Genomic DNA, 16,997 nt, shown 5'->3' with positions numbered 1-16,997 from the left:
CTTTTGTGCCACTCTTCTCTTTAGATGTAAAGATTTCCCTGCAGTGTTTGCAACCCAGATTTCTCGGCATTTTGCTGGTTGGTACATGAAACGGGAAGTGAAACCAACTAGAAAGCAGACAAACTGACTCCTCCAATTTCAGTACTGGGTGGAGAGATGCAGAAATGGTGAAAAGTAAATTTAAGTGCCTTCAGTTTTAATAATCTAGGCAATAGCGAGGTATAGCATCTTATTTTTAAAACAAATCTGATATTTTTTTAACCTGACAAACTTCAGGGTGTTTACCGTCCGCATTTCTCCTCTTCCCTGTGTTTACCTTGAGTGGTGAAGCAGGTGGGATTTGCAGCGTATCATCTGGGATCTCAGATTCCTCCCCCTTTTCTGGTTGTGGTAGGGAGCTTGGATAGCAGGTCTCGGTTTAAACTCCTGGAGGTTTTGGAGGCGCTGCTGGTGAGCACAGTGGTAGCATCTGGCCGACGTCGGTAAGTTCTAAGCTTAGCAAAAGCACTTCTAAAAATCCAACGGTCTCTAAGCCCTTGATGAAGATGTGCTGATTTAGTCCTGTTCCCCCCACATTCCTACATGCACCCTGTGAGGTAGGGGAAACTAAGTTATGGAGAGGCTCTGTGACTTGCTGAGGGCCCCCCTGTGGCTGAGTGGCAGGGTCAGGACTCTCGGGTTCTAATCCTAGCTCTGCTTCCGAATTGCTGCATGACTTGGGGAATTCTGTGTCTCCCCTCCTACACCTGGGAAAGGGGGATAATACCCACCTCACGTGGGGCTGAGAGGCTTAGCCGAGGATTGTGACGTGCTCCAGCCTCAGATGGGAAATGCTAGGGAAGTTGATTAATCACTGAGGCCTGGTCTACACTAACCCCCCCAATTCCAACTAAAGTACGCAATTTCAGCTGCGTGAGTAACGTAGCTGAAGTCGACGTACCTTAGTTCGAACTTACCGCGGTCCAGACGCGGCAGGCAGGCAGGCTCCCCCGTCGACTCTGCGTACTCCTCGCGCCGAGCAGGATTACCGGAGTCGACGGGGAGCACTTCTGGGTTCGATTTATCGCGTCCAGACAAGACGCGATAAATCGAACCCAGAAGTTCGATTGCCTGCCGCCGAACCAGCGCGTAAGTATAGACAAGCCCTCAGTCTCTGCTTTCCACCCTTGGTTCCAGTTCTTCTCTACACTCGTTTGCCACTACTTAGAGCCCCGAGCAGGCTGGAGGGCTTGTGCAGTTAACGGAGGAGATCCCATTTAACTTTCCTTTTATATTCGGCCCCGGGATTATAACCCTCCTGTTTGGTTGGGTGCCAGCTTCAGATTCAGTCTCTTATAGTCAGCAATGTGTTTGGATTAAGGACAAGCCTGACAGACTCATTGGCAGACGCCATCAGGCCAGAGAGTGACCTTTTTTGGCTTGTGCTCAAACCAGCTCTACCACATTAGCTAGTAACCCGTCAGATCTGAGTTTTGGTGGTTCTCCAGGCTAAGGCGGCTGGATGCTCTGTCTGTTCTTGATCACGGCTTTCTGGGAAGATCAGAGGGCGGGTCCTCACTGCAGCGTTAACTCAACTTCTAACAAAAGTGTTGCCCCCAATTCCAATCCCATCCCCACACGTGAATCCTGGCCTTAGGTGTGGCGATGCTTTTAACTCCAGTTGGGTGGCCTCAGGGGGACGTATACTAAAATGTGAGTGAGCACAACTCGGCACTGCTAACACGACTGCTCTAGTATGGATGCAGGTGTAGCCCCACTTGAGTGCCATTCGTCTGCCAGTGCCTTCCCACAATTCCACCCCACGTACCCAGAAAGGACAGACAAGTTCTCCCATGGGTCACCGGGAAAATGCATAGCGAGGCTTGGCTTGCTGCAGTGCTAAGAATGCTGGGATGTGCTCCCCGAAGCCTTAGTGCCACACCAAGCGAGCACAGCCCCCGTGTGCATGGTGATCTGAGTGTTGTATTGCCACGTGGCTGCTCTCCTGGCCTCCAGCTCTGCCTGGCCACCCCCACGCTAGTAGAACGATCAGTCTCCATGGCCTTCTGCTGCACCTGTTATGAGGGGGCTGCTTGTGGTGGGCACAGCTCTCGAGGTGGTTGGTTTATATCAAGGTGGTGATTTAAATCACCAAGTGGAAAGCCTGGATTGAAAGGATCTATTTTAATCAACTTTTCCATGTGTACCTCCATTATTCTAACACAGTGGTGTGCAAACGTTCCCCGTCGCGCCCGCCCTTACCATTAACGGAATCCGTCCCCACACCCCCTCCATTACTGCACAGCCAAGGCAGAGCTGGGGCTAGAGGCGGGAATGGGCGGGGGTGGGGAGCTGTTCTGGGGGTGGAGAGAGAATGAGGGCAGACCTGGGCCTGGAGGTCTGGGGGCTGGAGGAGGAGCACGGCTTGAGGGTGGAGCTGGTCTGGGGGCGGAGTGGGGCTGGAAGCATGGTGCTGCCTCCCATGGGCGTTGGCCCGGGCCCCGGCTGCACAGTTTGGGGATCCTGGTTCTAAAGAAAGGTGCATTGTCTTAGGTTGATCTAACCATTAAAACATGTTGATTTGCAGTGAAACAGCCTTTACGCTGGATTTGGTACCTAGTTTTGCTACCTAGGAGGATACAGTATAACTATATATACACTTATTTCAGCAATTATATAGCTTAATGTTTTCAGATTCTCATTCATTGTACATTTTTAGCATGTTAGAAAAGGTAAATGAGGTATTGCTCATTTCCTAGGTAACTTTTTGCTCATGTTGTCAAGCTGCATTAGGATGGAAACTGGAGCTTAACTAAACATACAACAGAATATAACATTTATTTTGATTAATTAAAACCTTAAAAGTTTTGGACACCTAAACTTATCAACGCATTATTTCACATTTCCAGTTAAATGATTTATTAAACAGAGGGCTTAACTGTAGGCAGTGAATTCAACTGATTATTTCAGGTCAGCCTGGGAACATTTTCAAATATGCCTGAATGAAAGTGACTGGAGCTTAAGTTCCTACTTGCCTAAGTCTCTTGAAAACGAGACAGTCTCCTAAGTTACTTAGGCTGACCTGTTGTGCCATATTTATAGATCTTGACCTCCAAAGTTTCCCCCTGATTCTTCTTCATCTAGAAAAGCAGCCTTTAACTCAAAGTTTTTGACAGAGGCTCATGGATTCAGCGTAATTATTTATTTAAATGTTCTGAGATTATAATTTTAGGCCTTCACATATTTTGTATTAGATTCCGGTTTCACTTTAAGCAGGCTTATTTTTAAAAAGAAAAAACGAATGATAATTGAAATAACAAGATCAGAATATCCAATTTAAGTCAAAATCCCCTATTTAAAATTTGTTTTGTTTTCAAACAAATCATTTTGTTTTTATCCACCCTTAAGAAAGAACTGAAGCCACCAACTCACGACATCCGGGTCAGTGAGCAGTTGGGAATGGTAACAGCTGTGAGTCATGGCTGGGCTGGGCTGGATTTGAACCCAGTGACCTAGAGGACAGAGGTTTCTCTCACTCGGACTAGATTGCTGAGCTCTTCCCAGTGCATTCCCATTGTGTGTGCGTGACCCTCCTGCCCAGCCTCTTACCCCATTGCCCCTGTAGCTGCAGGGCGAAAGGCTTCCTGGACTTCCCTAGTGGCTAGCTGCAGCTTGAGAGCCTTGTGGATTTCATAGGATGTCTGTGCAATCAGGTGTCTTCACCTGTCACGAAAAGCATTTTCCTCTGGATGGTACAGCCCCCTCTTCTGGCTCCTGCTAGTACTGCAGGGCCATCAGCCTCATTGCCCCATATCATTCCTTGGAGTGCTTGTGGCTGATGAAATGTGGATTTTTCTAATGTTCTTTGGAACTGGAGTGGCAGATGAGCAGTGCTGGGAGTCTGAATGCGCTGGCCCCTGCCCAGTGCAGTCTGCGGGCGTCGGTGAGGGGCAATCTCCCCATAAACTGTGCTCTGCCCGTGCGTGGGAACGGCCTGCAGTTAGTTGCTTTTCTCTTCATCCTACGGACCTTGTGACGCATACTTAGGAGCCTTTGATGTGACTCATCCCACCAGATGTCATAGGAGGCAGTGCAATGTAATGGTTACAGCAGGGCCACTGGGCGTGGGATTCCTGCTGTCTAGTCCTGCCTTTGTTGTGTGTCTTTGGGGCAAACTGCTCAACCTCTGGGTCTGTACAATGTGATTGACTTGCCCACCCTGGGCGGGTGCTTGTGAAAGCCCTCTGGGATCTAGGAACCGGGCCTGGGTAAGTGTGCGGGGTATTGCCAGGTACGTTGTGTTCAGTTCTGATTTTTCAGGCTGCTCCCTCTCCCCTAGAAATCCTTCCTCCCCCAGAGTCTGGGAAGGCTGCCGATTCTTCAGCTCCCCTTCAGAGAGCCATTGACCTCTCTCACTTAGTGCCCCTGTGTGGGACGTCAGGGATCCTGGCCCTCCACCCAGCATGATGGTTCTGCAGCACGTTCCCCTGGCTATCCCTGTGCAAAGTGCTGTCTGCCAGCCGTGCGGCTGCCGAGTCACCCCTGCCTGTTACTCACCCGGACCTTACGTTTGCCAAAAGACGGCTGGTCCCCCACAGATCTCTAGCTGGTGTCAGCCCCTTCCCCAAACCACAGCAGGCAGCTCGGTTTCTAGCCAGTGTGGAGCTATGTCCCTTCAGTCAAGGGCAGTACGTGTCTGCAATCACCAGCCTCAGTCTCTCTAACAAGGACATTGTCCTTCAAGAGTCTCTCTCCAGCTGGTTTGCAGCCAGCTGGGCATGGCTGGGCCCTCTTCCCTTGAGCATTGCTCTCACAATCCTTTGCTGTCCTGTAGCACTGGCTGGGGATCTCGGAGAACTCAGAGCCTTCGTTAAGCCCCACAACCCTGCTACCCCCCTCTGCGTGCTGGACCTCCCCATGTAACAGGGAGTGGCTTGCCCAAAGCCCCATGCCAAGTCCGTGCCAGAGCCACAAATAGACTCCCTGTGTCCTGGTTCCTAGTCTCCTTTGCTGGCCACTAGACTGGACTCTAGTGGAGTCCTCGCCCTGCCCAGGCCAGGGGCTGCCAGACGCAGCTGTGTGTGTAGCTCCGAAGGCTCTCGCTTGCTGCTCTAGTCAGTGTCATGTCTGCGGAATGCTCCCTGCCCCCCGTGGCATTGCTACATTCTGTGGGGCCCGGAAAGCTACCCCTGTCCTCTGTGTGAGCAGTGCCGCTCCTTAACCAGCTGCTCCAGCTGCCGGAGTGCAGTGCACACGTCCGGCGCCTGCGGGCACCCAAGAAATAGACGATCCCTGCTCTGTGCAGTGAACAGCGGATCAATACCCCGCTGCAGGCGTCTCTCGTGGAGACGTCACCTGCACTGCTCAGGACCCATGTGGTGATGCGGCGCTGTGCAGACAGTGCCAGTGCATGTAGCCGCCAGCCGTGGCTCCTTGTGCTGCGACCCCATTGGCTCATCCAAGCTATGTGAGGTTGGCTGGAGTGGGGGGGGATCCCCAAGATTTTACAGGCGATGGCTCGCTGGCTCTCCTCGCTCTCGAGTCAGGATCGCGGCCGCACCTCGGCGTGGTGTTGGGGGTACTGTGCTGCTGGGGGCACCGTCTTTCCCGTCAGATGCAGAACCCTCATGCTGGCCACGTGTGTTCGCTCAAGATCCCAGGGGCTGTGTTACTTCCAGTGTCTTGGACGCATTTCAGTTCTGAGAACTACCTTTGTCTCCCGACTCTTCCCTGCAGGTTCTCTTTGAATCTGTATTCTCACGTTGCTGGGCGCTGGTAAATACCTGCTGTGTTTCACCCCAGAGGTGGCCGCGTTTCAGAGCTGAGCGGCGTTGGGGCTGAACTCTGAGGAAAGGCAGTCATCATTTAAGCTTGGGCTGGGTAAAGCACTGGAGGCTACACAGGCAGGAACAATTCAGGCCTGGCTGCTGGGGGGGAGATGAGAGAATAAGCGCCATCAGACATGGGGGTAGGGTGCTTTACTGGGCCCAGCGGAGAAGAGAGCCCCGATCGGTTTTGATTTGCATAGTGCATGGTGCATTACAGGCAAATCAGAGAGAAGATCCCTGCCCTGAGGATCTTGCCATCTGACCTAGACTCTACCATGGTGGGGAGGGGAGAAGGGGAATGTGACGGGAAAGCTGGAGGAGGGTACATAGGTTGATAGTTACAAGTGGGTCTGTCTTACCTACAGGACACTTAATAAGGTATCTGGGAGCCTGGCTTGGCACTTCTGAACCTTAACAAGTGTGCAGCTTCCAGTAGCCGTGGCAGACCTGTAGATGAAAGGTTGGCAGGCCGGGCCTGTGTGGCTCCATTGGACAAGAAGCTGTGATGAAACCTTTCCCCTGGTCAGCCCCTGGCTGGACAAGTGAAGATGCAGCATGGCCGATTGCTGCAGATTCACGTTTGTCAGCACGCTCTCCTTGGCCGCTCACGCTGAATATGGCTGCTCAAGTCAAAGATCAGCTGCGGTCCCTGCTAAGCCTGGGCCACAGGAGGGAACAGGTCTGCAGGCTGGGTCTGTAACTCCAATGACTTGGTGGGCTGAGGGGTGTCTCACCAGGGCTGGGGGTGGCCAGCTGCGCTCAGGTTGCAAAGCTCCTTCTGCAAGACGCCTGGCTCTGACTTGAAGGCTGCAGGGAAATAGGGGTACCCGCTGTCTGAGGAAATACACCGGCTCCTTCAAATTGGAGGGGGCTTCCATGTGCTGTGGGCTGACCGGCTGTGTGGGGGCAACGCAGGGAACTGGTGACCCGTTCCTGGCCTTGCAGGGGGGCTTTCAGTCTCCTGCTCTGAGCCCCTCTCCCTCAGCGAAGACAGAAACAGCCTGGCCTGTGCAACACCCCGAAAGCCCAATCCCGAGCGTCTCTGCCGCCCTTTATAGGGGTTTCCGCTGCCCCTCTTGCTGTCTGGCTCCAGCTGGCGCGGCGGCAATGCCAGGGCAGCTCTGCTCCGGGGAATGGTTCTCGATTTCTCCTCTCCGCACCAGTCCCAGACACGAGCTCTGATTTCGTTTTTTTTTCTCTCTCCAGTTTGTTCTGAAGAACTATGGCGAGAATCCCGAGAGCTACAATGAAGAGCTGAAGAAACTTGAACTGCTCCGGCAGGTGGGTGTGTGCTGGCGCTGTGCTGTGTGTAATGGGGCTACGAGGCGGGGCAGTCCCACGGGGAGACGGTCCCTGCCCCAGAGCGCACAGTACAGCTGGGGCTGACAAAGGCCGGCAGGGAAAGTAACTCACCCAAGGGCAGGCCAGCGACTGAGCCGGGAACAGAATCCAGATCTCCTGGCCGCAGCCCACGAGGTAGAGCCCACGGTTCTATGGTGGGTGTGCTGGTGTCTGCTCCCGCACCCGTGGCCCTCCAGTGCCAAGCCGTAAAGGGGAGGGGAAGCTTTCTACATGTGAAACCTCCACTGCCTTGCTGGGAGGGATCCCAGGCACAGTGTGACCTGAATACAGGTGAAGGAGCCCCAGCCCGGGAGCCTACGGCCCTCCAGCTGCATGGGCAGCAGCGGGGGTGCCCACCTCCCGCGCCCCCTGCCAATGTGCCCGTGGAGGGGTGGGGGGATTGGTTCGGTTCACTCTCCGCAGCCTGCTCGGTGCTGGAGTCAGTGTGAACAAGGGGGCCTGGTGGTGCCATTTGTGTGTGTGGGGGGGGTGTTCAGTGTTGTGGACACCGGTCCGTTGGGACACCCCCAACTCATCACACACACACAGCAGCAGCCCCTCCGGTGGGAAGGAGTTTGAGGCTCCCGTACGGCTACGTGGACCCCAGCTCCTTGGGCAGCCCCTGCAGTTACTGTGGTTAGCCCCTAACAGCGCAAAGCTCAGCACTGGGGGGGGTCTCATGAGATTGGGGGGAGAGGAGGTTCCTTAGTGGGGGCAGGGAGGCTGGGTCCTTCTGTGAGGGGGGGGGTGGGGGTGGGATCAGTGGGGAATTGCACCAAGGCCCCTCCATGCCCCCACCCCCATGCTGCCCCTGTCCCTGCTGCCCGGAGAGGCACATCGTAGACAGGGCTGGAGGAGAGGCAGGTAAATGGTGGTGGGAGCAGGAGGGCTGGGCAGGGTCCTGGCCTGCAGAGATGCTGTAGGCTCAGGGGTTCCCACCCTCTGTGGCCCTGGGTTTTGCAGGGCCGCCCAGCCCAGCCCAGCCAGCAGTGGTTGCTGCCGACCCCCTCTGGAGTCGAACCAGGGACCTAGAGGAAGGAGCTGCCTGCAGTGGTGGCTGTGATGTGAACTCCCTGAGCTGAGCTGTTGTGAGTGGCTGACGCGAGTTCCCAGAGACGTTTGTGGGGTGCTGTGATAAGGTCAGCGCCACTCACAACAGCTGAGCTTATCAGCTGGAGAAGGACCATGGGATGGAGGGACGTTTCCAGCCAAGCCAGGCACTGGAGTTCGTGCGCCTGTGTCAGCGGAGCCCGAAATGCAGGCAGGCAAAGCCGGAGAGGGCTGTCTGGCCCGGGGAATTGGTAATGGGGTGATTACGTCGTTCACATCTTGAGGGCCAGGTCGGCTCCCGGCCAGTCTTCTCCATCATGTGGTGAAGTGACATTCCCCCCAGCTGACAGGTGTCCGTGAGCTCACGGCGCTCCCTGCAGAGGCGCCCAGGACTGAACGGGCCGTGGAAACCCAGCTGCCCTCGAGAGAGGCAGCGCAGGGGAGGCAACGCGCTCGTTGCTGTGGATAAACGGAGCCGGTCATTGCAAGACACCTTTCAGGGTAACCACCCGGGACTGCCTTCGCGCCCGCTTCCGGCAGCAGCAGTGCAGCGAACCCAGCCGGAGTGACCGCAGTTACCTGACCCGCTTGAAACCCCGGGGGGAAAACATCAGGGTTGTGCCATTAGCTTTCTCCTGTTCCGTGTGTGCGGAGCCCTGAGGTGGGGGGTACTAAGGAGCAGCTTGGCCTGGCACAGAAATAAACTGCCGCCCCCGGCCAGGCCAGGCCAAGCCAAGCGCGTCACTAAGGGCAGCACGGCTGGATCCCAGCGCCTTGCTGCCCGGCTGATGGAGCATGGCAGTTAGCACTTGTGCTGGGAGAGGTTTGCTCTCTTCCGTTTGTGTGGCCGTGCTGCGGAGAGAGAGAGCGCCAGCCGTTTCCCGTAAGGCTGGAGCTGAGCTCTGACGCTGGTGAGCGATTGCTTCAGCATGGGAGTGATGAGTGAGCGCATTCCTCTCCGCTGGAAAAATGTAACACTTTTCCTGCCCAGCTTCCGTGGCAGGGTCTCTGCTTTCCCAAAGTCAGTCCCTTCCTGGGAGGGGAATCTCTCATACATTTGTGCTCCAGTAGTGCCTTGAGGCTCAGCTGAGATCGGAGTCCCATTGTTCTAGGCACTGTTCAGAGAGATGGTCCCTGCCCTGGAGGGCTGGCAGCCGAAATGGATCAGACTAAGAGAGGGTGGAAGGGGGTCACAGCCCCTCTCTGGCAGCACTAGCTGTGCTGGTGGAAGGATCCCACACCTGCTGACTGGGGGTTTTCTGGTCTCCTGATCTCTGACAGAGATTGGTATTTAAAACCCCTTCCACAATTCTGCTGCGAATGCTGAGAGCACTGAGTGTTCCTGCTGGCCATATGTAGCTAGTGACCCTCTCTGTTAGCTCTCTCCGAAGCCCCTTGCGGCCCTCCCTGGTCCCAATTAACCTGACTTTGTCATTTGTCAGCTTTGTAACTCTCAACTCATGCCCCCTCGCCCCCGTCCCATTCCAGATCACTAATTAATCAACTAAACAACACGGGACTTGGTGCGGAATCTGCAGTCCTTGCTGTTAACCTTTTGCTGTGCTGAAAATTGACCATTGAATCCTACTTTGTTTTCTGTCTTAGCCTGTTTTTTGATCCATGATACTTTGCCTCCTCCCCATGATGACTTAACTTCTTTGATAGCCTTTTGTGTGGGATCTTGTCAGAGGCCTTTTGGATGTCGAAGCACATAGTCACCGGTTCTCCTTTCTCCAGTCCTTTTCTGACATGCTCAGAGAATTCTAAGAGACCAGCAAGTCCGTTTTCCTTTGCAGAATCCGTGCTGGCTAGTCCCTCTGTCATGAGCTGCCAGGTGTTTTGTTTTTAGTGATCATTTCACTCAGTTTGCCCAGAACGGATATCAGCCTGACACCTGGCATTTAATGTAGCAAAGTACTTTGAAAGCCTTGGGCTGAAGGCGTTGTGGGGTGGTGGGTGTCTCCTGAGTTGGTGACATACCTGGCTGCCTTCAGCTCCGGAACAGAGGCCCCAGGCCTCTCCCGAGCTTGGCATAAGCAGTACTTTGTTGCAGTTGTACCACTGGATTGGGAAACTGCCCACCCCAAGTGTGTGAAAGGAGAGGGGAATCTCCATCCCAGCCAAGAGGAGACACTGGAGAGTGGCTAATGCCCTGGCTTCTGCAGCTGGCCCCTGGAAAGTCCCTCTGGGGAGCCATTTCGGAGTGATCTCCCTCCCCCCATCACGTAAGCGGATTTCACTGCCAGCCAAATACAGCCCAGGCCCTCTATCTGTAAGCATGGCGCTGCCTGTTGCCTTGAAGCACTGCTCCTTTCTCTCTCCTCCTCCAGAATGCCGTGAGTGTGCCCAGGGACTTTGAGGGCTGCAGCATCCTGCGGAAGTACTTTGGCCAGCTACACTACCTGCAGAGCCGCGTCCCCATGGGCGCGGAGCACGAGGCGGCTGTGCCCGTCACGTGGTAAGCGCAGCGGTTTGGTGGGGTTTGTGGGGCGGCAGGAGAGGGAGCAGGCTTCCCCGCAGCCAGCGATCTACCCCTGCCAGGGCACCCTCGGCTGACACTGGGGGCTTGGACGTGATCCAATGAGAGATTCTTTGAGCAGAGGAGCTGAAGCTGGGGCTCGCCAGTGGACTCACTGTATGACCTGGCTTTGTCTCTTGCCTCAATTTCCCCATCCAGGTGGGTAGCTTCCTTGGCCCTGGTAATCTCCTGCCTAGACTCCTGTGGTGTCCTACCCTCGTAGGCCGCCAGCTGTGCTAGTGTGGATGGACTGAAGGCATATTCCCCTTCCTCTTCCCTGACCCAAGTTCCTCTGCCGGCTCAGCTGGATTGCATCCTGCTCATCCCCACCCCATCTACATCTCCCGTGTCCCTGGGCTCCGCCAGCGCCCCTTGCCCCGTCTCCTTTGCCCCTCGCTAGGAATCTCCTCTTTGATCCTGCGTCCAGCCACCAATGACTCTCCCTCTGCCAGCCTTCCCAATGATCTGTACAACGGAACAAACCCAGACCAAGTTCCCCCAGCCTCACTGTGTCCTTCCCTGGTGCCCACTGTGATCTCGCCCAGCAGCGTGTCTCTGTTCTAACCCTGCCTGGCACGCCCTGCGGGCAGAGCCCTGTCTCTAGGCTCTCCACCGAATGCCATGCGCACCTCTGACTCGAGAGAGCTCGAATACTGCAAGCCGGGGAGCAGAGTATTTCCCTCCCCGGGGATGTGAGGGTGAGTGCAGGTTTGTAGCGCACTGGGAGAGTCTGGGATGGAAGAAGCAGTGTAGTAACTGAGATTACGCCACCTGCCACCGACATGCAGCCACCTCTGGCTCTCTGAGCGGTGCCGTATGAGTCTCAGCCTCTGGAGTGCGGCCCTCCTGGTCCCTCCAGCCACCTTGATTGCACTTCCTGCCGCAGCTGGGATTTCAGTGCATTAGGGTGCAGCGATGGCCCTGGGGGGGGCACAGGACTGACCAAGAGGGGTTGATTTACACCACCTGGCGGCAGTGGTGGAGGCTGGGCTTTGGGGCTAAGCAGACCGGGCCTGGCACCACTCAAACATTACAGGGTTTGCTGGTTTATGTACCTAGCAGCTTCCCATCTCCCACTCAGTTTGGAGTGGACTCTATGCCAGCTACAAAGGAAAGTGAGTCTAAATCATTTGGATCACCCCTGCCTGCTCTGAGCCGTTAGTTGTTAGCTGTCCGCCTTCCCTGGAAACGTGGCCGTGGGGCCCCCGGGGCAACTGGGTTGTGCATCTGGCTATCTCGCTGGCTCACTAGTGCAGGCACCAACCCTGGGCTTCTCTGTTCACAGGACGGAGATCTTCTCTGGCAAGGCGGTTACCCACGAGGACATCAAGTATGAGCAGGCGTGCATCCTCTATAACCTCGGTAAGACCCTGGAGCCCACCTGGGGTTTGCTTGGCACCAGAGAACTGCCGTCCTCCCTGGCTAGGCCTCGTTCCCTACTCCACAGGGTCCATTGTCCAGCCTGGTCCTGCTGTTCAGTGGGGGGAGGGAAGGGGGTGACCACTGCAGGGGCATTCAGCCGATCTGCCCGCAGGCCTTTCTGTGATCACAGCTCAGGTGGCAGTCGGCATGAAGCTGCCCGCAGCTGGAAGTGCTGGGCCTTGGGAGAACAGAGCCATGACGTCTTGAAGTGTTACCATGATCACTGAGGACAATTGAGCCGCTGTTTCCTTGGTTCTGGCGGATTCTGCTGGCCACTAGAACACCAGCCAGATCTGAACCCTGGCACGAGACCCTCAAGTGAGGCTTCAGCCCGGGCATCGGCCGGTGCAGGAGAGGCTGATCTTCCGGGTCAGCTCCAAAGGGCTCCTCCCTTCATTGTGATCGATGAATGACAAGCCAGAGGATCACCATGCGTCCCCCTCCCCCGCAGGCCAATCCAGGCCTGGTCTAGGAGAATAGTTGCACCCGTTTAATTAAATCAATTTGAAATTGATCCAGTTCAGCTAGTGCAAACCCAGCCGGTTGTACTTAAACCGGTTTAGCCCTCATGTAAATAGGTGCAGTTTAGTGCAATGAGAGATCAACAATCAAAATCAGCAAGGATTAAAATGGTGTAGGTCAGCATTTCTCAAACTGGGCTCCGGACCCCTGGGGTCCCCCTCCCTCCCAGTGCCTCCTGCACACTGGGGAACAGCTGTTCAGGTGCGTGTGGGAGGGAGGGGAGGAGCGGGGACAGGGCGTGCTCAGGGGAGGGGGTGGAAAGAGGCAGGGAAGAGGAGGGGCAGGGGGTGGGGCCTTGAGGGATGGGGTGAAGTGGGGGCAAGGCTTGGGGTGAGCGGGGGGTTTAGGGGTCTGTGGAAAATGGCCTTACACATTTTGCCAGTGGCCTGATCTGAGCTTCCTGTTCCCAACAGGGGCATTGCATTCCATGCTGGGCGCCATGGACAAGAGAGTCTCCGAGGAGGTAAAGATGCTAAACCCCTCGTGGTCCGCCCCACCTTATCATGGGTGGTTTCTTCCAAACAGATGAGAGCACAAAGGTTGGCAGGGTGGCGAGTCTTTTCAGTAGCGATTGTGAATCTCCGGAGGGGACTGGTCACGTTTCCAGGGGCACGATCCCTTCAAAAACTGCTCTGCAGTCTGAAGATTTTGTATCGCTCGTGCCAGGTGCTGGGATTCCCGGGACTGGGAGAGAGGGATGAATACGGGATTTTTCTTGACGTAGTGTGTAGTCATAGCACTGCCTGCGGCAAGCTCTGGGCGCCGTGACGTAATTTAACACCCCCATGTAACCCCACATGCGCTCTTCCCTCCAGCCAATAACAGACCCTCCCCCACCCTCTGAGCAGGTGCCTGGAAAAGATGGGCCGGGCCACGCCACGTACCCTGATGGCAAGGACCTCTCCTGGAGAGTTCTGCCAGCCACTCCCTCCTCTCCTGGCCCGGGGAGCTCCCGGCTGACCTTGCTTATGGAAGCATTGCCTGGGAAGAGAGTCCCTCTGCTGACTAGCTCCCAAGCCATGTAGGACTTCGCAGCTGAAAATCCCACCCGCCCCGTCTGGGAACCGAATGGAAGCCAGAGCAAGGGGGTAACTTACTTTCTGGCTGTAATAAGCAGCAGTTGCTTTTGGCACCCGCTGGTCTGAGTGGTCTCATGGGGTCACCCCATGTAGAGTGTCATGGTCATCCAGTCTCCAGGTGATGAAAGCCTGGACAACTGGGACAGGAGAAGGTTGAACTCCACTTAAGATGGTAACATTTGGGGTTTAAGTCCACTAATGAAGGCTGTTGGTAAATTTCGGGCGTCAAGACAGCATGGCTTCTATGCAGTGCCCTCTGCTTTGGCTTGGGTGGGTTAGAGCCTTACGTGTTTCTTCTCCCCCTTCTGCGGCGGCCCTGGCCAGGGTATGAAGGTTTCCTGCACCCATTTCCAGTGCGCGGCTGGGGCTTTCACCTACTTGCAGGATCACTTCCCTCACTCCTACAGCGTGGACATGAGTCACCAGATCCTTAACCTCAACATCAACCTCATGCTGGTAAGGGTGGGCGCTGGCTTTGCTGCTGCTCACCATTCATGCTGGGCTCGTTAGATGCAGTTCATTTAAAGGGATCTCACCAAAGCGGACGAGGCGAGGGGAGGAGGAGACGCGCTCGGTATTGGGCCCAGCCTTGTCTCATTTTTCAAAGGCCAGTTGGAGTGGGAGCCACCCTTGGACAGAGCTGGATAAAGACGGAGTTGTCCCAGTACCTTGGCACGTGCAGATTGTAAGCCTGCTGTCTGCTTAGAGGGAAATTGTCTGTCTGCAAAAGGTGGCCAAGAGAGGCGTCCGATGTCTGTCCTTGTTCAGGAATAGTCCCAGAGCGCTGTGGTAGGGGAGGAATCGTGTGTCCGGCTCCAGGACATACACTGATCCCCACAGGGGCAAGAGGAATATTTTTCTCTCCATCCGCAGGGTTGCACGGGTGGCTGCATGTGTTGTGGGGTCTGCACGCTTTCCTCAGAAAGTGCCCGGTCCCCAGTCTGTCGGGTTGGGATACTGAACTCTCGGGCCTAATGGCCTGACTAGCAAAGGCAGTTCTAAACGTCCGATCGAGGGGAGTAAAACGTGGGAAGGGAAGAAGTAGGTTCAGATTTCCAAGGAGGGGGCTATTGACAGAGCAGATGGAAATACCTTGTCATTGTCCTTCTCCCTGTAGAGAAGAAAGGTAGAGGTGGGTGTGAAGGAAGCTGCCGTGGTTTACTGCATCAGGGGATCCCGTTATAACAGCGCCCTGCCTCTTGCATGCTCTTTGCTTTATCCATTCTCATGTGCCGCCCTGGGAGGCGTCAGACTGATCACCATTGTCTGGGCAGCACTTCGGCCTTGAAAGGGAGGAAGGGTTTGGATTTTGACTCTCCAGATGAGATGGCTTTATTGGCTCAGTGGCACTGCAGCTGTACCTGGGCTAAGCTGAGCGTAGGTGAAGTCCAGCCTCCGTGGCCAGCTCACTTTAGCTAGGGGAAAGAGTGGTGGAAGTGTGTGATTGACAGCCCTAGGGATTGGGCAGACAGAGCCCTGCGCTGGCAGGGGCTGACCTACGTTTTTCAGCTCTGATCTCCAGAGCCAGTGCAGCCCTGTCCCCTACGTGGGCCCACCAACGTACCTCAGTCCTAGGATCGCCCCTGGAAGTTAGAGGGGAGATCTGTCTCCAAGGCCATTCTGTCCGTACTTGGCCTCGTACCTGAGCCCTCCAACGCGGCGGTGGGGTTTTGTCCACTAGAGACTGGGTCGAATCCATGCGCTCACTTCACGTAGGCCAGTGCCTTATGGTTCCCACTGATGGGCTGGCTTTGAATGGCAATGGAGGTGAGAGGCTTTCTATGCATGGCTAGGCCCAGGAGCTGTTCTGGCTTGTAGACCAGAAAGCTGGTCTGTGTCAGCCTGTCCTGCATGGTAGACTGGAGCCACTGCTGCGTGACTTTCCTTTGGGGCAGGGGAGAAGGAGCTGGCTGAGTTTGGGCAGGGGTGACTTGGAGGAGCGCAGGAACGCAGTGAAGTCTCTGGGGAGAGCTGAGCATCTCCATTGCTTTTCCTGGAAGGGCCAAGCTCAGGAGTGTCTCTTGGAGAAGTCGATGCTGGACAACAGGAAGAGTTTCCTCGTGGCCAGGATCAGCGCCCAGGTGAGTTACCCAGGGAGCTCTGCTGCACTACACTCGGTGGGCCCCTTAACTATGATTGAGACGAGCCCCTCCTGCTGCCCTGCCACGTACAAGAACAACTCCACGGGAGTCTCTGAACCCCGGGAACCAGCTGAGGTGGTTTGCAAGCAGGGAAGGAAATCCCTATAAACATTCACTGCTGTGCTGACTGTGTGGGCCGCAGGGTGGGGAACATTCGCGCTCTGCTAGAGCCGTGAGGGCAAGCGAGTAACAGTTTCAAGACTAAGCCGTTAAAAGTCAAGTCATTTGAGTTAGTCAGTGTCTGAGCTTGACACGATCTTGTCCGAATGAGGACACGGGCTCAGGCCTTCCTGCGGCTGATTGAGAGAGCCCTGTGCGCTGCAATGCCTGGGCACTGTGTGGCAGCCGGAACCCCAGCCTGCCTTTACTTTCCTGCAAAGTAACGCACGTTGGAAAACATAATCCCAAACTTACATCTCAAACGATGGGGTCTGTTAGCTGTTACCACTCGAGAGAGAGACCTTGGAGTCATTGTGGAGAGTTCTCTGAAATCATCTACTCAATGTGCAGCAGCAGTCAAAAAAGCAAACAGACTATGGGGAATCATTAAGAAAGGGATAGATAATGAGACAGAAAATATCACATTGCCTCTCTATAAATCCATGGTACACCCGCATCTTGAATACTGCGTGCAGATGTGGTCGCCACATCTCAAAAATGATATTTTGGAATTGGAAAAGGTTCAGAAAACGGCATCAAAACTGATTAGGGGTCTGGAACAGCTTCCATATGAGGAAAGATTAAAAAGCCTGGGACTTTTCATCTTGGAAAAAAGGGGGGATATGATAGAGATCCATAAAATCATGACCGGTGTGGAGAAAGTAAATAAAGAAGTGTTCTTTACTCCTTCTCATAACACAAGAACTAGGGGTCACCAAATGAAATTAATAAGCAGCAGGTTTAAAACAAACAAAAGGAAGTATTTTTTTTTTTTCACACAATGTACAGTCAACCTGTGGAACTCCTTGCCAGAGGATGTTGTGAAGGCCAGGACCATAACAGGGTTAAAAAAAGAACTAGATAAGTTCATGGAGGATAGGTCTATCAATGGCTATTAGCCAGGATGGGCAGGGATGGTGTCCCTACCCTCTGTTTGCCAGAAGCTGGGAATGGGCGA

The 16,997-nt window shown here is 54.8% G+C and overlaps 1 protein-coding gene across 2 annotated transcripts in view; it reads left to right on the top strand.

The window, feature by feature from the left end:
* PTPN23 (protein tyrosine phosphatase non-receptor type 23) overlaps positions 1 to 16,997 on the top strand; it is a 38,345-nt gene that overhangs the window by 3,693 nt on the left and 17,655 nt on the right. The window contains exons 2-7 of one of the 2 annotated variants that reach the window (XM_005295100.4): positions 7,014 to 7,088; positions 10,529 to 10,656; positions 12,002 to 12,078; positions 13,074 to 13,123; positions 14,064 to 14,195; positions 15,740 to 15,820. In XM_005295100.4, coding sequence (XP_005295157.2) covers positions 7,014 to 7,088; positions 10,529 to 10,656; positions 12,002 to 12,078; positions 13,074 to 13,123; positions 14,064 to 14,195; positions 15,740 to 15,820 — 543 coding nt within the window. Of the gene's footprint in view, positions 1 to 7,013; positions 7,089 to 10,528; positions 10,876 to 12,001; positions 12,079 to 13,073; positions 13,124 to 14,063; positions 14,196 to 15,739; positions 15,821 to 16,997 lie in introns of both variants that reach the window. The other variant, XM_024109735.3, reaches the window with a different exon arrangement.

The sequence above is a fragment of the Chrysemys picta genome, chromosome 2 (genome assembly GCF_011386835.1).
Source record: "Chrysemys picta bellii isolate R12L10 chromosome 2, ASM1138683v2, whole genome shotgun sequence".
NCBI classification, from domain to species: domain Eukaryota; kingdom Metazoa; phylum Chordata; order Testudines; family Emydidae; genus Chrysemys; species Chrysemys picta.
Note: the sequence above shows the minus strand (reverse complement) of the source record. Positions and strands in the feature narration are given on the sequence as shown.